Source organism: Podarcis bocagei (assembly GCF_964188305.1).
Source record: "Podarcis bocagei genome assembly, chromosome: 10".
Lineage (NCBI taxonomy): Eukaryota > Metazoa > Chordata > Lepidosauria > Squamata > Lacertidae > Podarcis > Podarcis bocagei.
Window position 1 is genome coordinate 44,330,882 of NC_138135.1, and position 25,818 is coordinate 44,356,699.

Here is a 25,818-nt window from a genome sequence, read left to right on the forward strand (position 1 = left end):
TTGAACATTAGATAATTTTAAATATGAATGAATCTATAATACATTTCGTCCTTCCACTTAACCTGAGCTGGACACGGGAGGTTTTCCTGTAGGTGAAGGAACTAATTCCCATTCCAGGGTTGGGGGAGACCCCCTAAAGTAGGCCACCAGAACTGTTATAGTTTCTGATTTAGTTTCACAGGCAGTGCATTCAGAGTTGCTGCCTAGCCATAGAAACTAGAGAACACTGAAGACGATAGCTGTATCTTCTGGAAATGAAGAGTATGGAAATAAGGAATTCCCGGGTATTAATCCACACAAGTTTTTTTACCTGTTTCTCCCGCCAGTATCATACTCATCTAGACTACCTTTTATGGCCTTTGTCTCTCTGACCTGCAGTTTTGCTTTGCTTTTATGCTGGATGTCTTGGCTCAACCAGTTTGCTGGACACTATCCAACCAATCTATGTCTTCTTTTTCTCATGAGATGCCCTGACTCTTCTGGGGGAATGCCACCTCCAGCAGTGTATGGCACAGACTGGCATTGCTCCTACTTTCCTCTCTTCCACACCACATACATCCCAGGAATGCTGTGAAATCATTGGGTGGCTCAACTTGAGTACCTGTTGTAGGCCCGTGCTAGCTTTCTGCTATATTAAAATGTATTCTGATGCATGGCTACTGGTCCTGTTTCCACACTGAACTTTGAGCCCATGACTCTGCCAAGGCATTATCTATTCTATGTTTTATGAAAAGTAATACAGTATTGAAATGGTTCAGTGGGTGAAGGAGTATTATTGCCCTTCCTCATTTCTCTTTCCCTCCTAAGTGGAGCAGAGGCGGCTGATTATTGCAGTCAGCTTCCATAATGCTGGGCGAGGCTCCTGTGATATCTTGTGTCGGTGTTTATGTCATTTGAATGAGAATTTATGTACATATTTAGAAATGAAAATATTTCTTTCCATTCAGGGGTTGATATAGAGGCAGCTCGCAAAGAAGAAGAACGAATAATGCTTAGAGATGCAAGACAGTGGCTTAACAGTGGTCATATAAATGATGTTCGGCATGCAAAATCTGGTGGCACAGCACTCCATGTAGCTGCTGCTAAAGGGTATACAGAAGTATTAAAGTAAGTTAATTTCTAATACAGATTCACACTTTGTAGTTACAAATTTCTGTAGTTTAGACTATTCCGCAGATCCTTGGTTTACATGTTAAAATTGTGACTTTTTAAAGTCTTTCTGTGTACAACCTTTTTAATCAATATGGTGGTCCATGTGAGAAAATACAGTGGTACCTTAGTTCTCGAACTTAATCCGTTCTGGGAGTCCGTTCAACTCCCAAAACTGTTCAAAAACCAAGGTACATCGTCCAATTGGCTGCAGGAGATTCTTGCACTCAAGCAGAAGCCATAGAAGCCGCATTGGACGTTTGGCTTCCAAAAAATGTTTGCAAACCAGAACACTTACCTCTGGGGTTGTGGCATTCGAGAGCTGATTTGTTCAACAACAAAGCTGTTTGGGAACCAAGGTACCAGTGCAATGCAAATTCTATGCTCATTAAACCCTTCACATGGTTCAGTGCTCTGAAAATGCCAGCAAATCCTTCAGTTTTTAAAATGTTTATAGCACTTTATTTCCGTTGTCTTTCTGTTTTTAATTTAATTTATCAAATTTATTCAGGCTTTTAATACAGGCTGGCTATGATGTAAATATTAAAGATTATGATGGCTGGACACCACTTCATGCGGCTGCTCATTGGAGTAAAGAAGAAGCATGTCGAATATTAGTGGAAAACTGGTGCGATATGGAGACTGTCAACAAAGTGGTAGGACTTTTGCATAATCTTTGTCAAAATGTGTTGTTATTGATCTATTGATTAAAAGTAGGTTATGAATTCTGTATTTGCTATTGCTACTTAGCTGTACATCTTAGAAACAAGTGAAACTAATTTATAATGATCCTAGCTGTCTGAAAAGAAAATGCTGGTTTGAAATTTGAACTATTTTTAGTTGTTATATAAAATATATTTGAATTTCACCAAGGGGTTACCTTAATGTGTGACCATTGGCAGTTCAGATGTGCATCTGAGCTGCAGTGAGATCATTTAAAAATACTTTATAAAGAATAATGAAATAAAAAGTCACTTTATTAGTTCGCTATTGTTTGAAGTACTTGTTTAAATCATGGTTTAGCTATAATTATAAAGCAGTTTGTACACAATTTGAGTTATTGGGTATTAGAATCATTGCATTTACTGTTAAAGCCATAATGTACACAAACAGTTCTCAATCACCCCTCCACAGATCTTAAAGCTGAGGATGGGAGACATTGGGAGACACACTTGTGACCCAAGATGTATAGGGCTTTGTGTGATGCAGCTCTTAATGTCCTTACATAATTGCTGACTGTATTGTGTATCAGTGTGAGAATACAGTATGGCTGACGTCATTCTTTATCATGGCCAGATGTTTTCCGTATCTTAGTTAGCTTATAAATAAAAATCCTAGCATGTCTCCAAATTTAGTAGTAGCTTGCCTCTTCAGGTGATCTGATATATTCCGCTTGGAAGGACAGGCCTGGGTGAATGCAACCAATTTTTAATCCTTAATAAATTGCAAGAAATCAGTTCATTTAAGTACAGTTATTAAACACACACATTTTTACTTCACTAAGGGGAACATACTGTTCAGGAAACAACTGCATAATTCCAGAAAGTCCTTTTTGTATCTTGAGTAGTTCTAATTTTAAATTACAAAGTACACATCTTTCCCCAATGATTTTTATGTTAAAATGTGTTAAAACAAATGTAGGAGATCGCACAGGGAAGAATATAAGGACTGAATGGCTAAAGTAAAAGATCTGTTGGCTGAAGCTTTCAAGTGGAGCTAGATTTTTGAATGAATTCTGGTGGCATGTCTTGTCTTGTTTTCATTCTTATAAGCACCATCTGGTTTCTTCTCCCTTTTGTTGAAGCTTCCCCAGCCCCTTGCCAAATCTCATATCTTGTTTTCCCACCCTATGGGCCTATTTGGAAACAAGTATTTCTGAACTGCTACTCCAGCCAAATTTACAGAGAAGAGCTGTATCTTAAACTTTTTATGAAGATTTATTTTGAAAAGCATTACACTTGATTACAAAGTTTGCAATAAGCTTAGACACTCATATCACAGTGCTGTCATACTCAGGGGAGAGGGAGGGTGGCATTTAAGTTTTGAGGAGATTTATCTGTCTATGAGCAGTCTTGACATTATTCAACTAGTAGATTTTGTTAATGGAACTGTTTTACATCTCTAATGGCTGGGACTCAAATAAGCTTCTAAGGTTTGCTAAAGAGTTGCAGCTCTAATTATTTTCCTTTGAACTCATGATTTGTGAGCTATATCATAAAACTGCCCTCACCCCTTGGGACACCAAGGTTTTACCAATTCCCCTTGCTATTGCAATGCTTGGCATGTCCCTTCTATTATAAAATAGTTGCAAATCTTCAAGAACAGCTTTTTTGGAGGGAATCAGCTGAGGAATTGGCAAAAATCGTTTGTCTTGTCCTTGTGTGAGTGGAAGTCTTTCTGCAGAGGCAATGCCACCACTGAATAAAACCAATCAACCATTAGCAGTATGTATGAAGTAAGGCATTGAGTTGAAAGATGAGTGACAAGCTACAACAGAACATTGCTAGAGGTGTGGCATAAGAAAATTGTGTGCAAATCTGGCAAGACTTCCTAGTAAGTTGTACTGTATTAGAGTATAATGTGATGTATAAAGGAGAAATGAGAAGAATAACTTTCTTCCCAAGAAGGTTAAATAAATATGGGATAGGCAAAGAAATTGTATTCCACTCTAGTTAACTCAGTGAGGACTATTTCCAACATACGACTTTCTATTTAAAATCTCTATCTTAAAGGTATATCTAAATTCAAAGTTTCTCACTGTAACCTTTTCTTTTAAGGCTCTCGCACATAAGAGAAACAAGCAGTAGCCAAGAAAACTCTTAATATGTTTGGCTTATTCCTTTACTCATTTGGAGAATTCTTTATAACTCAGTGTCTGGACATGAACAAAGTGTTTTAAGTAAATCATTTCCCCTTCTTTAACTTCCTGAATGTCTACAGGAATTTAAATTTTCCGAATCACCAGGAGTGACAGTCTACTTTATACTGGACTAATGTGGAGCTGTTACTTCCTGTGACTTGGAAACTATTGTCCAATTCACAGTCATTTGCAGGACAAACACAAAAGGAACAATTTTGACACATGCCAATAGAATGATCACCTTGAAACTGATTGTATTTGTGGCCCTTTGGTTGAAACAGTCCCCACTCTCTTCATGCCCCCAAAGCGCACACTTCATGCCCATTCTTTGTGTTGGGCTTAGCTTGGTGGCATACTCCCTTCCTGTATGACATGTTAATGGTACCATAATTTAATTTTGTTGCTTATTTCTCCTGCAGGGTCAGACAGCATTTGATGTAGCAGATGAAGACATTTTAGGATATTTAGAAGAACTTCAAAAGAAACAAAATATGGTGAGCTCTTTCAGTACTGTGAGAACAAACTAATCAGATCATTGGTTTGTCTAGCCTGGTATTGTCTACTCTGACTACCAGAGTCTTAAGCTGAGGATATTTAATGGAAGATACCAAGATTGAATTTGGGATTGTCTGCATGCAAAGCATTGTGCTCTACCACTAAGCCTATTCTTTATTTTATGTTCAGTTCATAGGTGTCTTGTTTTATCCAAAGGCCATAATCTTTATTTTATGTGTATTTCACTTTATGGAATAGGTGCTTGGTATTTTTTAAAAACATGAATAGTGCACTGATGTTCTTTTCCATTACCCCTCTCCCACACTATGCAGAGAGTTAGGTAGTACCCAGAACTCTGAGTGTGAGGATTCTCATACTAAAATTCTACAATTACTTTACATCAGAAGGGAAGCACCACTGGAGCTGTTAATGAGCAGCTATAAAATTCCCTCCAAATAAGAAGGTTGAGTGATGGTTCTGCATGCCTAGCAATAACTGTTGCCCTCTCGGGGACTTAAAAGTTTGAATGGGAAGCAGCAGTGACTGTGACATAATTTTGCTCCCGCAAGTGCTCCCATTCATGGAAGTGCAGATGAGTAGTTCTGAACATCCTGGTGGTGGCGTTTTTTAAAATAGTTGGCATATGTTCAGTGGTTGAGTCCATATTTTATCAGACGTGTGAATGAACTGAGGATGTTCCTTTGTAAACCTGGACACAGTCAATTTCTGTGTCCTTGTGCTAATTTAATTTTTATAATGAAGAAAACACAGTAAATGAGAAATCTTACTGAAAAGGAAATTTATGCAGTATACCTAGCCTTACACTGTATCAAGTGATGTGGTTACTTTGATATTGCGGATTTTACTTCTGATGCTTTAATTCAGAAATGTTCAAAGATTGAAACACATTGGCCACATTTGTATATCACATGAGCCATAGCTTAAAGAGTTCTCTCTGCCCCCTCCCCCCTGCAAGTTACTGAGAGGAGAATTTAGGCAGCTTCTGCTTTGGGCTTTAATTATCCATTTTTGAATTATGTCATCCATAGCAAATTGTGGATTGTAGCAAATTGTGTTTTAACATTTACTTCAGTCATTTTCAAGAAAGCCATTTTCATTTCTGAGCCTAGCTTGTTTAAACTAACAATAATTAGAATTAATCTCTGTGCAGAATGCGGGGAACATGGCAAATGGCCAGGAAAGAAAACTGAAAGTAACAGCTTCCAAAGTCATCTTCCCCAGCCATGTGTAATGTGGAGGGGGAGACAAAGGTTAACTGCAGCTATAGTTTAGTGTGATGTGCAAATACAGCTATTATTATTAATCGTCTTGAAAACGTGTTAGCAATGTTGAAATGTTAAAGGAGTTTATTACATAGCTATTTAATATTTGTCACTTAACATTTGCCCTGAGTTCTTAATCTTGTAAATCCTTTTTTTCATGTTATACTACTTCAGGTGACTTGAAATGTTTTAGTGTTTGCATCAGCACTTGTAGAAATCTAACTGAATCTTTTCATATCTCTTAAAGCTTCATAGTGAAAAAAAGGAGAAGAAATCACCCCTTATTGAATCTACAGCAAACATGGACAATAATCAATCTCAAAAACCGTTTAAAAAGTAAGTAGATTAGTTAAAATAAACTCTGTGTAGGGGGAATGTTGAAGACGGTTACATGTTTACTTGGAGAAGGTATAGGTAACTGGTCTTACACTTATTTTACTGATCACAGCTTTGCATGGGTGGGCGGGGAAATAAATAGAGCAGAGGAAACCCACCCTCCATTTATTTAATCCCCCCCACACCTGTGCAAAACTGTGATCACAGACTTACCTTGCTTTGGGAAGGCAGTACAAGGGCTCTAGCAGGGTCCTAGAGCCCTCCCGCCTCCTTCCCAAAGCTGGACAAGTGCTTACTGGGCTTTGAGAAGGCAGCAGGATGCAGAGCCCTCATACCGCCTTCCCAAAGCCAGATAAGACAGCTCTCCACCTTGCGGTGAGGGTGTGTGTCCTGGGGATTCTTGTCTTTATTCATTTTTGCATATACACATGGAGCCCCAGAACTGAACCCTCATGTAAGAAGCAAGTTACCTGTACTGAAGAAAGATAGAAGGAGTAGAGTTGTCATAATAACATTGAGTCCATATCTGTGCTCCTGTCACAGCCCACCCTGGTATCTTTTTTCTGAAGCCAATAATGCAATAAATATTTCATGCTTCAAAACAATGTTGTTCCAGTAAAGAGACTTTGATCATTGAGCAAGATAAGAATGCATCAAACATTGAGTCTCTAGAGCAAGAAAAAGCTGATGAAGAGGAAGAAGGAAAGAAAGATGAGTCCAGTTGCTCTAGTGAAGAAGATGAGGAAGAAGACTCCGAATCTGAAGCAGAAACAGGTATTATAGAACAACAATTTTGCTTTACAATTGCTTTTAAATTCAGTTTAGTTTAATTCACCATTGGATTACTTCCTCATTACTTCATGCTTTTTCAAGTTTGGAGGTCATTTAGGGACAAGTATAAAATTCATTAATGTGCAAACCACGAGATACGTCATTTTAAACAAAATTAACTATCTTTATGTCACTTGATTGTCCAGAAACCTTAACGTGGTAATACAGTAACTAGAAACTGTACAGAGCAAACTCACACATAGTACATCTATTAGAATTCATATATAATAAATCTATATCTTATCTGGAAGATGTCAAGAATGTGCTAATTAGCTGTGAAAAACTCTCAGATTCTGTATCAGAAAGTTAACTAGCACTATGACAATGCAATTTCAGCCATGCAGATATCTAGAAACTCCCCTGTTCCTTGCCTTTTCCTCATACTCATGGTTTTTTAAAACACATTTTAAGGTTAATTTTAAAATAGTGAATCAAAAGGGATCTATTTATTTCACTTAAATAACAGCTATAAGCTGGAGGAGCACAATTTAATATATATGCATATCTTGCACTAACAGCTTAAAAGTTTCAGGCTCATCACTTCAGCATTTCTTGAGTTATATGACTCTCATTACTCTGTTTTCTTTGTTGCTACTATGCAGTCTTGTGCCAGGAAAATATGACTGTGACACAAGAATTAATTTATGTAAACTTAGAGGTTTTTAAATATCAACAAGGCTTTCATCATACTTTATTTGGCATGCTAGAGAGCTTAGGCTTTTCCCTGGAGCTGAATCTCTGTGTTCCAAATTTGTACCTTCTCCTTTCCCTCTTACTCATTTAAAGGTGGATTCACAATAAAATGTTTTGGAACCTGGAATATTCTAGGTGGAGTAGAGCCTGCTCTGGTGTATATTTTGTGTAGTGTGAATTTAAATTTAATATTTAAATGAAAGGAGCTTTGAGTGATTTGAGAAATAAACATTGGACTGTTAAAAGGGCTTAAATTTCCCTTGTTCAAGTGGAGAAATACTAAAAAGCAAACACATCACTGCATTTTCTTGGGAAACTGTTATTAAAGTACAGTTATTTAAACACAGCTCTGTATTTTTAAACAGACACTGGGGAAATTCCAGCCCCTCTCCACATCCATTCCCTTCCATGTGCCAAGTGTGAATTGTTTTTTAATGGAAAGGTGGAGTGAAAATATTTTTAATAAAATTATTAAAGGAGGAAGGCTCCTAAATGGTCAACACCCACCAACCCTGGTAGTCCTGCTTCTCCTGCATGCAGTGTTAGGCTTGTGGGGATGTGCTCAAGGGGTCAGACGGTATTGTCCCCATAATTTGTAAGCATTTTTATTGCAGGAGATTTTCTGTATTTTAAAATGATTTTATAAAACTATTTCCATGTGGTATATATTTAGTACTGCCTTAAGTGGTGCTAATGAAATTGTATCCAGGTTCAGAGATGATGGGGAATCATGGTTCTCAGTTCTTGTATATTTCATGTGATTTTTTTATTCTCATAGCCTTACAATTTTGTCTATAGCCATAATGACTAGAAACATTTTTAAAACTAAAATAGCTGGGAATTTTTTGTTTCAAGTCCATGCTTCTCAGTGATCTTCTATGGAGCTACTGTTCTCATAACAGGAAAACACTGATTTATTTATTTATTTTTGGGTAGTGTTCTACAACAAATGTACAGTGGTACCCCTGGTTACAGACGCTTCAGGTTACAGACTCTGCTAACCCAGAAATATTACCTCTGGTTAAGAACTTTGCTTCAGGATGAGAACAGAAATCGTGTTGTGGCAGCAGCGGGAGGCCCCATTAGCTAAAGTGGTGCTTCAGGTTGAGAACAGTTTCAGGTTAAGAATGGACCTCCAGAACAAATTAAGTACTTAACCTGAGGTACCACTGTAGTTAGATGCATAGCCTGATCATCTTCTCCAACTACTAGTGCTCTTTAAGTATACTTTCAAATAGTTTGGAACAAAACCTGAAGTTACTTGGTGTATCTTCTGGGCAGTAAATAAATACAATACAATAAAACAATTCATACTCTTCTATAATGTAGCAGGAATATGGTACTGGGACACTTATTCCATAGTGGAGCCAACCCCTTATTTACTTTGCGGGATACCAGGGCCAGTGGTGTGGGCTGTTCCTCGTCACGTGATTGAAGGCAGGAGCAAAGAATTGTGAGAGGCAGGCACGCTCCCCTCAGTTTTTCAGACTCACCAAGCAGCAAAATGGCCAGTGGGAACACCTGAAAGAAAGTGAACATACCTGTCTACCCCCGTCCCGCCCCCCCGGTGCCTATAAACTTTATTGTTCAGAATGGGCCTCTGTAATGTAAAAAGTATTAGTTATCTTTAAATGGATTTTGAATTACTTTATCCTCTAAATGATTTATTTACAGACAAGAACAAACCTACAACAAATAATTCAAATACCACCCATGTGCAAGCTGCTCCTATAGCTGTGACAACACCATCAGTTACTACTGGTCAAGTGACACCTACATCCCCCATTAAGAAGGTAAAACAGTTTGTTTTGGTTGTCTAGTTAAGAGTAAAGTGTACACATTGTATCATGAACTCTTCTCACTATTAAAATGCCTTGATTGATCAACTGTTGCATAGGAAGCTGCCTGACATCGAGTCAGATCATTGACCCAACTAGCTCAGTATTGCCTACACTGACTGACGCTGGCTCTCAAGGTTTCAGATATTATGCCAAATAAGATTATAGGCTTGTATCCAGTGGTGTTGCTGAAGGCATTTTGACCAGCGGAAGCTTTCCCCAGCGGATGGGAGGGGAGGTCATTTTTGCCAATTCCCCCTCCATCTTTCCCCCAAATCGGCTTCAGACAGTTGGGTGGGAACAGCATAGAAGGTGACGGGAATTGGCAAAATTGCTTCATTCTCTTTTTGTGAAAGCCTCCAATCAAAGAGATACAATCCATGGCATGTTCATTTGAAATGGGAGCAAGTTGTAACTCCAGATACCAGGCTCAGATTTGATGTTCAAGAGTTCCCTGAAGAAGAGGGTTTTTTAAAAATGCATTGGGCTTAATAAAAACATCTCTTTTTTTGTACACCTCTTTTTTCTTGTGATTGGGGCCTTACCACCTTAGTTTACTGTAGTCTACATATAGCCGTTCATGAAGTTGGTGTGTGTGTGTTCAAACGAATCCTTTTGGCTTAGTCAGGAAGGTTGTTTAAAATGTAGAGGGCAAACTTCATGTAGAAGAAACAGAGTTGTTCACTTTTAATTACTTTGTTAGCTTTCTGTATTAGAACACATAGAGATGATGTCAATTCTGCAAAAATTCTTAGTTTGCTTCATTTGAGGAACAGTCAGTAAATACCTGTGCTTGTTGTGTTATCCCAAGAGAAAGATCTAGTTTTAATACTTGTTGTCTGAGTATTTTTTTTACACACCTGTGATTTTGAGCTCTCTCTTTTTAAGACCTGCAATGCTTTCCTCCTAAGATGCACCTTCAGGTCAAGTACTAGATATGAGTTAATGCCCCCCCAAGCCTCAAATTGATATTTTCAGGTAAATTGCAAATAAGAATTTGAGACATCATTTTAAAAATTCATTCTTATTAATTTATTATTCACCTTCCATATATGTCTCAAGGTGCTGTAGAGAATGCAATATAAGCAGCTAAAACAGTTTTAAACAGTATTAAAAAGGAATTAAAAGGGGGGGGGAAACACCAAATAGACACCCGTGGCAGAGACCTGTTCATCCAGCTGAGAAGGCTTGTTGGAACAAAAACATCTGATCGTTTCCAGAAAGTACAGATAGTGAGCGCCTGTCGTATCTCGACAAGAATGCTGTTCCACAGAACAAGGACAGCCACACTTAAAACCCTGCTCTGAGTTACTGTTGAGTGGGTTTCTGAGATATTTGGGTCTTGCAGGAGAAGTTCTCCCTGCAGTGACCTGCCAGGTATGTAAGGAATAAGGGAGTCTTTCAAGGAACAAATTCACACAATAGATATTTTTATGGAACACCTTGTAGAGTATCTTTCTACAGAAAGGTGTGCATAGATGATAAAAAAAACAAAACATATAAAAAAGCCCTGAAGGTATATCTTCCAAAAGAGCCTTGTAATTTAGTACTCAACCGGTTGCTTTCATTAAAGAAAGACTGCAGCTTTGTACATGCAGCCACCTTTTTAACACAGGGGAGGCTGTATGTTTCTTTCCTTGCTGTTTTTTCTTGATTGGACAAATGTCTAGGAGAATCCCACATTGATTGTGTGAGAAGGTGGTGGCAGCAGCGTGGAGCTGGTGGGATGAGGTGTCGTGATATGGATAAGTGTTGGTGCTGTAACAACTGTTTACAATATTGTTGTGAAATACCAATTCTGAAACAGTGACAGCAGTGTAGAGCTGGCAGGGAAGAGGAGGCATGGCATGAGTGAGTTGTGAGGCTGTAACAGGCAGTTCCAAGTTGATATGAAATACCAACTCTCCTAAGGTGAAAGTGGGGAAGAATGAATCACCACCATATATGTGATTAGAGGAATGCTAGCACAATTCAATATAATGAGTAATATTCTTACAGAAGCCAAGATGCTCATTGACCTAAATTGATAGATTTTCCTGTATTTTCATTTTAAATGTGAAAAAATTATGTTTTTATTTCAACTATGGAATTGTAGTCAGTCCTGTCTGAGGGAAAGTCCACTTATAAAATGTGTCTTTCATCCGTCTCCTCATAGTACAGTTTCTGGAATCCCTCAAAAATCTAGTTGTTTGGGGGACCCTCAGGAAAACACCTTGGTTGTGGTGAGAAGGACTGCAGTAGGAAAGAGGACTTGGCCAGAATCAGATGAAGGTCGCTTATACAAGTAACTTCCTACTTGGCAACCTGCCTCTACCTGATTTTGGGCAGCTTCCACTTTCCACCACGACCCTTTCTGAAAATCCTGTGACCATCTGGAGAGGCTTTTCATGAGTAGCAAAGTCCCACTGTGAGAGCAGATTTCTACTCATAAAAAACTGAGTATAGCCCATTGGTGTTATATATATTTATCTAATCTACTACCTACCTACCTACCTACCTAATGTACATGTGTACATTCTCATAAATGACCACAAATACTTATCTAGCCTGCCACCGGAAAGTCCTTTTCCTCGGTACCCTAATCTGTGTCTGGCTGAGATTTTTGAGAAAGAAAGCCTGTAAGAAAATGTATAAACAGTTGTAAGGTTACTCATGTACTGCACAGCTGATTCTGCTCTCACCCTGTCTTAAAGTAATCATGTAAAGGAGTAACAAGGAAAGTAGTCATGGAACAGAGGTGTGTCCGCCCGTTTAAGCACAAGTACTAATTTTCATGCTTTTTAAATTACAAGCATAGATAAGAGTTCTGGTGCCTAAAGTATGGGTGCAAAAGAAACATACTGCCTATCTTTCAATCTGTTTCCTTTCTTCATTTTCCTTCTGCTTCTCCATTCCAGTGCATATGCCTTTACCCCTCTCTTCCTTTCCAATCTCCATGCTGCTTTCTTTCACAAGAGAAAAAATACGAAGGGCTAGAGCTGTATCCCTCTTGAATTTCCTGCTTCCCTGTTCAAAGGTCAATGATAGGACCTCCTCTGACTTTTGCACATCTCTGCTCATATATAGCTATAATTCTGTGAATATGTGCTGAAAAAAGCTGACTGCTTTTACTGCAGTTCTGTAAAAAGTAAATAGGGATTAAAACATGTAGAATTTTAAATTAAAGGCCAACATATTTTTTTGTTCAATCTTTATATCTCTTTTATATGTCTTGTCCAATTGGCTTTAGTATGACTTTCCTCCTGCTATCATGCCTGTGGTGGACTCTGTAGATCCTGCATCATGGAGGCAGGGCTTACGTAAAACTGGCATTATTCTTGTTCCCAGTAAAGGTGAAAAGTCTCTGGTGAGGGCTCTGTGTGTGGTTTCCCCCTCCAGGTTGCAAAATAACAAGTGTTAATTCAAATATTGGCACTGTAGCTGCATGATTTTAAATGGTGTGTCTCTTTTGCATCTCATTGTTAATTTGTAGTTTATAGTGTAATGTTTACAAAGCTAACCTTTGAAAAGTTGATTTACCAAGTGTTTGGAATTTATTAACTTGCCCAGGAAATTGTGTGAGGTCTTGCTTCCTTTTCCACATACATACAATATACATCTATAGGGAATTTCATTTTGAAATATACCATGAAGCATGGAATTCTGGAATTAAAAATACTGAGGTTGAGAATGTGTCTTTCTTCTGTGACCTCTGTATAGTCCCACTTTCTGCTGTGAGCAAACATAGGCCACCATGTAGAAATTCTTAGGCTTTGACAGAAGTCACTTGCTTGTACCTATTACCTTGGCAGCCATGTTTGCCCTCATCTACATGATCCGAGGTTGGGTGAATGTCTTTAACTGCCACAAAATATTGCAGCTAGCAAGCTTTGCATTGTGTTACCTTGGATGACATGGCAGGTTCTGTATCTTTCTCCCAGTCCCCCCCCCCTCCCCTGCTATCTTATTTAACAGTTTAAATTAAATGACTTTTGGTGATAGGGCAGGTTTTAAGAAGTGTATACCTTGTAGTAAAGATAATTCCTTCCCTTGCCTCTATTTTGAGGAAGGCCACAACTTGGGCATTAGCAGATTTAATGAAGGATTCATGAAGGAGGCTTACTGGAACTTAGGTTTTGGGTCAGAGCACATTTCTGCAAGGAATATTAGTCACTGCTGAACAGAACACAGTGGTAAGCAGCAGGGTTCAGGGTGGATTTCTGTAGCAGCTGTGCAAAATCAAAGTTCATGTTGCTCTAAACCATGTTTCACAATGGACAACCACTGTGTTAGAGTACAAAGCTAAGTAAAAAGAGAGCTGTTCAGATGAATGGCTAGCATTCTTCCCCAATACCTAAACACACCAAAAGTGACTTTGCATCTGGGGCAGTGTTGGAATTCAATAAGAAGGGAGTGAAGCAATGCCAAGGCCCATTACTGCTTTCCCTGAGTCTAGAGTCCATGGTGGATGAATCTGTACTAGACAATGTTGCTTACTTGCTTGTCAAATGTGGGACTTCACAAAGATCACGAAGGAGATAACAGGGTTGCTTGTCTGTAATCCCTGTTCTCCAAGTGTGCTCTGTGCAGTTTCACATCCTACCCTCCTTCTCTAGCATAGAAACTCAACTTGTCTTAAAAATTACTTGTGGTTTGCTACCAGTGGTGATCTCATGTGAACTGCGGAGAAATACATTAGCCCCATGGTTCATGCTCACAAGGGCAAATATGTCAGCGAGAAGGGCACAGACATACTCCATTCCTGTCAAAGTTGTGGAATTACTCATTTTGTGGCCTGTGTATGTACACTTCCAAATGTTTGACTGCACAGAGGACACTTGGAAGAACAAGACTTACAGAAAAGCAACCCTGTGTTTTACAGTTCCCAACTTCAACTAAGGTTTCTCCCAAAGAAGAAGAGAGAAAAGATGAGTCTCCTGCTTCATGGAGACTAGGTCTTCGAAAGACTGGCAGTTATGGGGCACTGGCAGAGATTACAGCTAGCAAAGAAACACAGAAAGAAAAGGATTCGACAGGAGTTATGCGATCAGCTTCAAGCCCTAGATTGTCCTCTTCATTAGACAACAAAGACAAGGTAACATTTTTTCCAGAACACACGACATAATTAAATTATGGATGGTGATGGTTTTTTTATTTTTTAAAAAAAGAAAGACCAGTGTCTGAAGATGATGAATTCCTTACCAAATTCTGACTTCCACATATCATGGAATAAAGTTTCTACTCCTAAAAGCTGTGAAGACAAATCATGAACTTATATGCCTAGTTCCTGGTGAAGTCTTAAGAGGCACTAGTAGTTGGTATGTGGTGTACCATGAAAGATTTCCGTTCATCAAAGACAGGGGTTCAGTGATCTTTGTATGTCTTTCTGCATTTTTCATCTAGTTCCTTGGGCAAAGTTTCTGGGGGGAAAGGATGTGCTTTCAAGAATGGTGTGGCATTTTTTCCATCCTTCAAATAGGAGATGCTTCCTAATGTGTGGTTACTCTGTGTACAAGGTTTAACTACTCTCTTTCTTTTTTTGTAGTAGATCACTTTCAGTGTAGTTCAGTGATGGGAAGGCCAGACTTTCCACACAACTTGTGTAGGAAGCATAATTCTGTACAATTATCTGTCATGTGTGTTAGGCTCTGTGTAATTTAGTTCAGGTTTGACAACTAATTATTTGTTTTCTCAAATGCCAAAGTTTCTATTTGACATTGTTTACAGTAAAATATGTAAAGCGTAAGTGGCAGCCTCCCTTTAGAAGATTTATTGCTAGATGCTTATTTTTACGCATGAACTAGAAACAGTGTGCCTGTTTTAACACTTTTTCGCTATATGGCCCATAAATTGATGGGAGCGTGTGTTTGTGTAATTAAAATTGGGGTCATGTTGGCTACACATGCAGTTGACCTTTCAAAAATCGCAATCGTAAGTCAAACTTGTAAACTTTGTAAAAAAAATTTCTCTTGCAGGATAAAGATACAAAAGGAACTAGGCTTGCATATGTTGCTCCTACAATTCCAAGACGGCTGGCCAGTACATCTGACATTGAAGAGAAAGAAAACAGGGATACGTCAGCCAGTTTAATACGTGGTAGTGGTTCTTACACAAGAAGAAAATGGGAAGAAGATGCAAAGAAAAATATCTCAAATGAAGGATCTTCACCACTAAACACAACCTATCAAAGAAGGTAAATAGTGTATGTTTTGTAGATGTTAAAAGTATAAAGAATTCCAGGTATTTTTATAGAACTACATGGTGGTACATAATGAATTTTATACTGTCTGCATTTTCAAATAATAATATAAAGGACAGCAATATTTGTGTTCTTAAAAGGTTTTATACATTAGCTATTTATTTACCTGAAAATGGCGAGAGCTGTTTTATTATTATACCTTAATTGGATAAACACTACAAAGCCATCAGCTGAAAGAGGAAATCAGTGTTTGAGGAAATATGGTTCTGGTGCTTTCCAATCCCAAATGGATGAGGACTGCTAGTCACAGCTTCCTCAGTTATTTGCTTCCAGAAAAGCTGCACTTTCAGTTCTTAGAACAGCTTCCTTGTTGCCTCTTAATACCAAACTGTTCATGAAGCAACTGTGGCAGCATCCTTGCCCTTCAGTGATGGTCATGCTCGGTGTGAGTAAGTGATGTCTAAGACTCAGTTTGGCTCATATATTTTAGTTGATGATACTTTTAATCAGCAATTAGATTTTCTGTATGTAAGTGATGGGCTGTAATAGCAACAACACAGTGCTATTAAGTGTACCTATAAGACTGCAAGCAGATATATTGGTATGATGTTAAAATTGGGTATACAATCTTTGTAGTCTTTTTATGGAAATGAGAGGGAAATTAGAGTTCTTGTAATTATGCTTAACTTTTTTTACAAATATCTGGAGCTATTTAGTAGATGGAAATCGAGGGCCCATCAAAGAAGAATGGATGGTGATTTATAACTTAATAAATACACAGTGCTTATTTTTGTAAATTCAAATGACTTTTCAGTGGTTCCTTTGGTAGAAGACAAGATGACTTGATTAGTTCTAGTATTCCAAGTATTACGTCAGTATCAACAGTTACCTCCCCCGCTGGTCTTCAGAAAAGCCTGCTTTCCAGCACAAGCACTGCTACAAAGGTTACAACGGGTTCAGCAACAGCAGGCATACAAAGCAGGTGGGACCATCAATGTTGTTTGTGTTATGTCCACTGTGTGCTTTATGTATGTGCATGCATTTTTGTGTAGAAGGTACTGGGCTCTGGATTTTTTTCATTTTTGCTGTTACCTGTGGTCAGTATGTAATCTGGCTCAAAATGAAGCTTGCATTATAAAGCAATAGCTATGCATGTCTGTAAACAGGTAAAAAATAATATATAGGAATGGGGTGAAAATACAGTCAAAGCTTTACTTTTAGTAAAGCTCCCCAGGAGCTATGTAGATACTTCTGTAGCAAAACCAGTTTCAAATTTGTATTTTAAAAAAGAAAAAATCCATCCCTTTGTATCACACTGTTTTAGTAAAGTGCTTTCATTGTTTAGCTGTTTCCTTTTCTCTTTTTGTGTTGTTGCTATGATGCTATAGTACCTCAAATCGTTTATGGGCTGAGGATAGTACTGAGAGAGACAAAGACAATGTTCCTACGGCAGTGACCGTTCCTGTTGCACCATCAGTTGTAAATACTGCGACTACCACAGCCTTGACTACAACTACTTCTGGCACTGTGTCCTCAACTTCAGAGGTCAGGGAGAGACGCAGGTGTGTAAAAGTTCTGAGAATGATACTTCACTTGTGCTGTGATTCATTAGTGTGAGGTGAACAAATGCCTACTCACAAAAGATGCATTAATACAATTGTAGATACGTTGATATTTTGCCCACATGTAATATATGTGATGGGAAACATGTAGACAATCCTCAGCTTCCATCATCATCATCACCATCATCATCATCAAAAATTTATTATTTATACCCCACCCATCTGGCTGGGTTTCCCTAGCTACTCTGGGTGGCTTCCAACAAAAAATCAAAAATACAATAGAACAGGGAATACAATTTTAAAAATGGGAAGTCATTTTTCATCTTCCCTGTTCACCTAGTTCCCATGGTTCTATGCCACTTTTAAAAAAAAACAACTAAGGTAGAGAGTGGTATGCATGTTCAGTGTCTCCACATTTACAGCAGTTCTTTATCTGTAGAGAATTGAGAGAAGTTTTTCAGTTTCATGAATTGTGAGAAGAATTTATCAGCTGTTTAGATGGGAAGAACGGTTTCCAAACATATAAGATTCTGGTCAATATGGAAACACCATATGTATTTAAACCGTGATAAACATAAATGCAACAAGTTGTCCATGTCAGTGTCTGAGAGTACCTTTTCTTCTACATTGCTGTTTTTATGTTTTCTGGTTTTTCCTGTGGAAATGTGTCGTTTGGGCCCCAAATCCCTTTTGTCATCTTTCTTCCCAAGTGACTTTGTGTGTTAAGGAAAATGCTATGGTTTGAACTTGCTGTGCATTTCCCCTCTCAGAAATAAGAAAAAGAAGGCAAAAAGGCTGCTGTAATGCCTGTAAATACATGTCAGTAGATGTATCAGGTACTCTAGATATAGAAAGTGGCGCACAATATCTCTTTAGGAAGTGGCCTTCGATACAGAAAGCCAAGTATTCTATTTTGAAGAATGGTCAAAGCAGCCCAAAGTGTCATATTAGGGACCATTTGATCTTGCCAAACAAACAAACAAACCTGCCTGTCCACTGACCTCACAAAATATTCTAGGGAGGCAGAGAAGAGGATGTATATTTTGGTGTGGAGAAGAAGAGACACCAGAATTTAGAATAAACCTAGGCCTTTTCAAAGTATATATACACAAACCAGCTTATCTTCCTGTCTCATTCATCTGAAGATGTAGGTTGTTATTCTGAAAGCCCATGCCCTTTAACCTATTATGTTTTTAAGGTGTGGCAATGTTCTTAGTTTGTTCTGGCATAAATGCACACAAACATGAATGCTCTGAGACTGCATTCTTAGTTCCTTTTAAAGATCAATTTAATGTGGAAGACAAATCAAGTATTGCCACAATGCACATTGTATGCTTTGAAGAAGGATCGTGTCTGGAAATAATAGGAATAAAGTTGGCGAACCAGGCAACTTTATTCATTAAAAGTTGCATAATATATCTAGGATTAAATGCAAGGTGTATGTAATGACTAAATTTTATTGCAACAAGTGTGGGTTTTTTTAAAACATATACTATAGTTAAAAAGCCTGAGAGGAGCTGAAAAAGCAAGGAAGTTCAAAATTCAGGCATTCAGTTTCTTTCTTCACTCTCACCAGTGTGTCAAGGTTTTGCATGTGTGTTGCACAGGATGAAATAACACATTTAGATTTCTGTTGGTGGTCTAAATTACCTTGATTTTTAAAATGTGTTGTCCAGAAGGTGCCTACCTCCTCTTTGAATTCTGTGGTTTTACATATGAAGATGTAATAACAATCATCTGTTCCTTATCAGGTCTTGAGATTAGGTAAATACAACCTCAAATGAACAACAACACGTGATATTGTGCCATGTCATTATTTATTTAACAGAAATAAAGCCAAAATGGAAAAGCCATGTGTGGAAAAACTAACCATGGTGGTTCTACAAGCTATTGAATCGTAAGGTGTACGTAGTTTTCCACACATGGCTAAACATGGCGCTGTGCATTATGGCCAAACATCTCCACTTTGGTCTCATCCGTCCAAAAGACATTGTTCCAGAAGTCTAGTGGTTTGTTCAGGTGCAACTTTGCAAACCAAAGCCATGTTGCTATGTTCTTTTTAGAGAGACAAGGCTTTCTCCTGGAAACCCTTCCAAACAAACCATGCTTGTTCAGTCTTTTTCTAATTGAATTGTCACGAACTTTTAACATGCTAACTGAGGCTTGTAGAGCCTGAGATGTAACTCTTGGGGTTTTTGCAATTTCTCTGAGCATTGCGCTATCTTACCTTTGGGTGAATTTGCTGGGACGTCCGCTCCTGAAATGATTGGGAACTGTATTGAATGTATTCCACTTTTGAAAATCTTTCTCACTGTAGAATGAGGGACTTAACATTGGTTGGAGATGGCCTTGGAACCCTTCAGAGTTTCATGGGCAGCAGCACTTGCTTCTCTAAGAGCATGGTGTCATATTTCCTCCTTGGCACTGTGTTAAAATACACCTGAATGCTCCAGACCAACAGACTGCCCAAACCCCAGCTTTTATAGAGGTGGGCACACTTGCTGCTGTTCAAATAAGCAAGGGCATATGATTAGCAGCCCCTGTCTGCTACTTAGCCTCTTGATTGCTATGGCAGCAGTAAGGGTGTACTTCATTTTTCCACACGATTCCTCCATCTTGACTTTATTTCTGTTAAATAAATCATGACACGTTGTAATGGGTCATGAATTATTGTTCATACGAGGTTGTATTTACCTAATTTTAAGGCCTGGTAAAGAACAAATGGTTGCTATTACGTCCCGATATGTAAAACCACAGAATTCAAGGAGGGTGCACTTTCTTTTTCCCATGACTGTACATAGTGGCAGTTATTACATGGTCCCAAAGTAGTTCAATTTATTCATTCAGAGTTCAGTGTTTGATTATGTGAGTTTGTTGGCTGCTTAGAATAACCTAGGATGACAAAATTGCCTACTGCTAAGAATATGTTGAGGAGTGTTTGTTTGCTCTTCCTATTTCCCCACTTTCTTTAAATGGTCATACTTTAAATGGTCATAGCTGAGGCAAAGGTTATGAGGCATAAACATAATAGCCAACTGTAAAGCTTAATGCATTTATGTATGTATGTTAGTGCAGTATACTTAACACTTATGACACTTGGGTGTCTGGTATCTTTAAGATATCTCATCTAAAGCAGGGCAGAAAATAAATGAAAGGAAGTGGCACAGCAAAATGTTCAGAAATGTGCATACCATAAGCTTTCTGGATGAGCTGAATACTTTGTTAATGTCTATCAAGATGTGTTCTCCTTATGTTAGACATTAATTTGAAGGTGGTATTTGGGGTAATTCGAGAAATGTTTACTTTATAAATAATGAGGTCTCTTTTTACTATTTAGCTTAGTGCCCTGACAGGCTTTCCCCCATTAAATTTAAAGTCAGGAAAGGGTAGTCTGTTCCAGCAGGTTGGATTCAACAAGTCCTGACCTACAATCACAATTGGGTTCTGGTTTGTTAAGTAAGTACATGTAGAATGAACCAGTTTCCTGAGTTTGAACATAGTTATGGTTTATTCAAAAACCCGAAGGGATTATCCAGTTGTTTCTTACGGTTAAAGGAGAGATGAGGAGCAAGCTTGTTGCAACACATTCTTGTAATTGGGAATCATGATATCCCATTGCATCTAAACTAGACCATTGCTGTAGAATCCTTGCTTGATTGAGTGTTGAGAGATCTAATAGTATGAAATGATGTTTTTAAAACCAGTTTTGTAAAGCAGCAACACTTCAAGTTGGTTGTAAATAAAAACATTTGCTAGTATAGTTCATCAGCAACTAGTTCACTTGGAGTACCATTTGGAGGGAATAATAAAGACTCCCACACCTACATCCCATAGCCAGTTACCATGAACTCATTAAAAGCACTGTTGCATCTGTATTAGAAAGTGGCAGGTAATACCTCTCAGAAGGCTCAGTTTGATCCTGGGTATTTCTGTTGCTGATCCTTAGGTTAAAGTGCTGACTTGATATTGTAATGTACCGTATTTTTCGCCCCATAAGACGCACTTTTTCCCCTCCAAAAATGAAGGGGAAATCGGGGTGCGTCTTATGGGGCGAATGCCTGCAAGCCTCGCGCGCCCGGCAGGAGGTCCGACCGGGTGCGCGAGGCTTGGGGCGGCAGCCTGTCGCCCGAAGCACGGGGAGCCCTCTGGAGGGCTCCCCCTGCTTCGGGCGAGTGTCTGCAAGCCTCGCGCACCCGGCAGGAGGTCCCACCGGGTGCGCGAGGCTTGGGGCGGCAGCGGACTGCTTGCGCGCACCGAGAAGCTTGGGGCGGGCTGAGCTCAGCTGGCCCCAAGCTTCTCGGTGCGCGCAAGCAGTCCGCTGCCGCCCCAAGCCTCCCGCACCCGGCAGGAGGTCCCGCTGGGTGCGCGAGGCTTGGGGCGGCAGCGGACTGCTTGCGCGCACCTAGAAGCTTGGGGCCGGCTGAGCTCAGCTGGCCCCAAGCTTCTAGGTGCGCGCAAGCAGTCCGCTGCCGCCCCAAGCCTCGCGCACCCGGCGGGACCTCCTGCCGGGTGCGGGAGGCTTGGGGCGGCAGCGGACTGCTTGCCGGCATGCAGAAGCTTGGGGCGTGCTGAGCTCAGCACGCCCCAAGCTTCTAGGTGCGCGCAAGCAGTCCGCTGCCGCCCCAAGCCTTGCGCACCCAGCGGGACCTCCTGCCGGGTGCGGGAGGCTTGGGGCGGCAGCGGACTGCTTGCCGGCACGCAGAAGCTTGGGGCGCGCTGACCTCAGCTTGCCCCAAGCTTCTGGATTAGCGCAGCGCACCTGGGGGGGAAATAAATTTTTTTCCCTTTATTTCCCCCCCCTAAAATCTAGGTGCGTCTTATGGGCCGGTGCGTCTTATGGGGCGAAAAATACGGTAATTGTATTATCAGAATATGAAGAGCTTGTATGTGCTCAGTGCAGAATTACACCAAAACGCAAGCAGTGATCTTGTTGCCACAAAAGAACCTTGTTATTGTTTGAAACCTTCAGTTTCCTGATTTAGTTGTGACTTAACCAAGAGGCTTCGGTTGCTCCTTTTTCTATCAAATTATTTTCAAAAAATGCAATTACTTTATACATTGATTACTAGCTAGCAAATCTTTTAACTCCAGGTCATACCTCACTCCAGTTCGGGATGAAGAATCTGAATCCCAAAGAAAAGCTAGATCAAGGCAAGCAAGGCAGTCCAGAAGATCCACTCAGGTACAGTGATCATATATGTTATATTTAGGGGATACACTGACGGTACAATACCTATGAATTGGTTTCTGTTCATAGAGGAAGAGAGAGAATGAAAATATGAAAATGGAAGTATGTAATAATATACAGGCAACTCGCAGCTTTATGCGAGGGTTTCATGTGTAAACCCAAAATCATGTGAAGCCAGAAACCCCCAGAACTCCCCATCCCTGCATGCCCTTCTGGAACAGGCCTTTCCCTCTGCCCTACTGGGCTCTAGGCGTGTTCCAGGACCCTCACACAACTTTCCCAGAGGAAAGTATTATCATTTATTTATTTTTTAGTGCAACAGAGAGATACATCTCCTCTTCAGAAAAGCAAGTTAAGTATTTGCATTCTGACTTTAATCTACATATCCACATGCACACAATTCGTTCTGGGCTAGGAAAATATATTTTCCCCAAAGCATGCAATCAGGGGAAAAGTTTTTTTAAAGCATCCATTTATTTTTATCACATAAAATACCATCCCTTCCAGTTATTTTGAAACAGCATTAAAAATACAAGGGGAAAGCTTTTAGATGCTATGAAAAATGAGGTCGAAACAAACAAGAAAGAATGAACTATGAGATTAGGAAATGGGGTGTAGCCTCAGGTTTTGTTTTGTTTTTTGTTTTTTTTACAAAATACCATTTACCTTTAATATGTTATTGTTGGAATGTCAGCAGAAGTCAAATTAGATACTGGAGACTTGACATGTTATCCTTTTTGGGGGTGCAATTCTTCTAAAGGGGGTAACGCTGACTGATCTTCAAGAAGCCGAAAAAACTATTGGCAGAAGTCGTGGTACACGAACCAGAGAGCAAGAAAATGAAGAAAAAGAAAAGGAGGAAAAAGAAAAACAGGACAAAGAAAAACAAGAAGAAAAGAAAGAATCTGAATCTAAAGATGATGATTATAGACAAAGATACACACGGACCATAGAGGAGGTATTTCATGTTTCTCTTATTGCACAGGCATGAATCGGCCAACTGTGCTTCAAATGCTAGGCACAGCTGGATTTTATCCCCAGTGAATGCATTAGAGTGGGAACTTCTGCACTCAGGTCCACCGACCAGGCTCTGCCCCATTGGCTGCCCATAATTGGGCAATTTAAACTTTAGTCTTGGTGAGCTATCACACCCTGCAATGCAGCTGGTCAGGGAATTTACAATGGCTGGCTGTTGGGGATGTGACTCCTAATTGCCCTGGGAATGAAGGGCAGCTTGCAAGGGGCTGCAACTGCCACTCATGCGGAGCAGGGTAGGCGGCCATTCTGAAATTGTAGGAGGTAGCTTACTTGATGAAAATGATTTAATCTGCATTTCTATGCTTCCTAATATTTCAAAACTGATATGGACTTCTCCCTGTTGATTAGCCATATCATCGCTATAGAACTACACCTTCAACTACTTCATCAACTTCTTCAGTTGCCACATCTAGTTCTTCAAGCCAACTAAACAGACCAAACAGCCTTATAGGTATAACTTCTGCTTACTCCAGAAGTGGAGCAAAGGAAAATGAGAGAGGTAAGGCTTCTCTTATTTTTTTTCTTTTTCTGTGTTGGTGTTATCAAATGAACCACTGCCCCCTTCAAGAAAGTTTGGTATACCTTAGATAAGTAATTGGTAAAACAGTTGGGAATCCTCCTGCAGAATCACCACCTAAAATCAGTATTTCAGCAATTCCTCAGTAATTATACTTTTAAATTGCTTTCTGTAGATCAAATCTAAACTTGCTCATCCGTTCCCATAATTCCATGGGCTCTAAATTTTAATTTTGAATTGTTATAGGAATAACTTTTTTAAAAAAAGAAAAAGTTTAGAGTGAGGCTGAGTATTGTGTTGCCTTAATATAGATTCATTTTTCAGCCCTGAAGACTGGAGCAGTGAATTAACAAGTACCTGGATGTTTGTGATTTCTTATGTTAATTCAAGGGTAAACACATGGATAAAGTGCATGATAGCAAAGGAATGTTATATGCTTGTGCAGCCCTGCTTAATAATTCTTGTATAAGTTAATAAAAGCATTTTGGAGCTGAACTATCAGTTTGAAAGGTTAAACTTTGATCTTTCTGACATGTTACTTTAAATCTTAGTTTACAGAAGTGGCACCTTACCATGGTCTGAAAATTGCTGGATTTCATTAAATGCATTACCATACAAAGAAAAGCAAATCTAGCTAATTTGAACACAAATCTCTCTGAAAGAGTCTGTTGCACGCTGAATTCTTGATGCTTCTGGCTAAACAAATACTTACCTGAATAAGTGTGCTCTGGTTGCTCTGATGAATATGTGTTTGTAGATGTCATAATGTATGCATATGTGTTAGGCTTTGATTCTTAAGGTTAAATCCATATAATACTACAATGAAATATTATAGTTAGAAATGATGGAACAATGTATAAAGAGAATAATGGCATGTTAAAAGTGATCTACATTTACCATATTCTCAAAAGCATTTTAGGATTTTCATAAACTTGAATCCTGAATGTCTTGCTTCAGGAATGACAACAGAAATGTAATGTGTTGCAAATTAGTATATTTACTGGACTTCATTAAAATCTCAATGCATTGCTATTTAAATAGAAACAGGGAAGAAAGAAGAAGAAAAAGAAGAAGATAAATCACAGACAAAATCAATAAGGGAAAGGCGACGGCCAAGAGAAAAACGAAGATCTACAGGAGTTTCTTTTTGGACTCAGGATGTAAGTAAAAACCCATTTAAATTGCATATAGATCTGTATTTAGAAACAGTTCAGGGAGAATTCAATGAACTGAGGCAACACAGTTGATAAAACAAGCTGTGGAAATTGGGTTTTTGTTTTCATATTGCAGATTTATGTTTCAGACATAGGTGAGATTCATGTATTTTAAAGCTATTGATCTGACGCTTAACACAGCTATCAATCTCATTTTAGAAGTGTGGTGGTTATACCCAGTTGTCAGATCTAGACATTCAAACTGTTTCATGAATCACCAACCCATCCACAATATATACATTATTTTTTTTATTAGTGAGACAACAGACTTCTTCATCACTGATATCACAGCTTTTTTGGACAATTAATGAATTCAGTTACTAGTCATTACCTTAAAGTAAAATCAGTACCCAACTAAGTTCTACTTAGGATAGACACATTGAAAGTAATGAACCCAAGGTAGTCATCGCTATAAATTTCAGTGGGTCTACTCAATGCAAGCATTGACTATACCCCCCTGTAATATGGAAAATGTGTGACATTAATTGTAACGCATACATAATTCATAATACATTGGATAAGCAGGATTTTTTGTTAATTAGGGCTTGGATGATTATGTGTGTGACTTTAAATGAGAAACAGTGAGATGAATGAGATGCTGCAATGAGATGCTGTAAAGTAGTTAAGTAAAAGTTC

The 25,818-nt window shown here is 39.0% G+C and overlaps 1 protein-coding gene across 6 annotated transcripts in view; it reads left to right on the forward strand.

The window, feature by feature from the left end:
• PPP1R12A (protein phosphatase 1 regulatory subunit 12A) overlaps positions 1-25,818 on the forward strand; it is a 91,024-nt gene that overhangs the window by 48,786 nt on the left and 16,420 nt on the right. For 4 of the 6 annotated variants that reach the window (XM_081211209.1, XM_081211211.1, XM_081211212.1 and 1 more), the window contains exons 4-17: positions 948-1,107; positions 1,661-1,805; positions 4,429-4,503; positions 6,035-6,123; positions 6,740-6,897; positions 9,322-9,440; positions 14,347-14,559; positions 15,440-15,657; positions 16,478-16,645; positions 17,052-17,225; positions 22,317-22,407; positions 23,174-23,371; positions 23,800-23,950; positions 25,010-25,128. In XM_081211209.1, the coding sequence (XP_081067335.1) occupies positions 948-1,107; positions 1,661-1,805; positions 4,429-4,503; positions 6,035-6,123; positions 6,740-6,897; positions 9,322-9,440; positions 14,347-14,559; positions 15,440-15,657; positions 16,478-16,645; positions 17,052-17,225; positions 22,317-22,407; positions 23,174-23,371; positions 23,800-23,950; positions 25,010-25,128 (2,078 nt within the window). The remainder of the gene's footprint in view (positions 1-947; positions 1,108-1,660; positions 1,806-4,428; positions 4,504-6,034; positions 6,124-6,739; positions 6,898-9,321; positions 9,441-14,346; positions 14,560-15,439; positions 15,658-16,477; positions 16,646-17,051; positions 17,226-22,316; positions 22,408-23,173; positions 23,372-23,799; positions 23,951-25,009; positions 25,129-25,818) is intronic. The other 2 variants (XM_081211213.1, XM_081211214.1) reach the window with 2 other exon arrangements.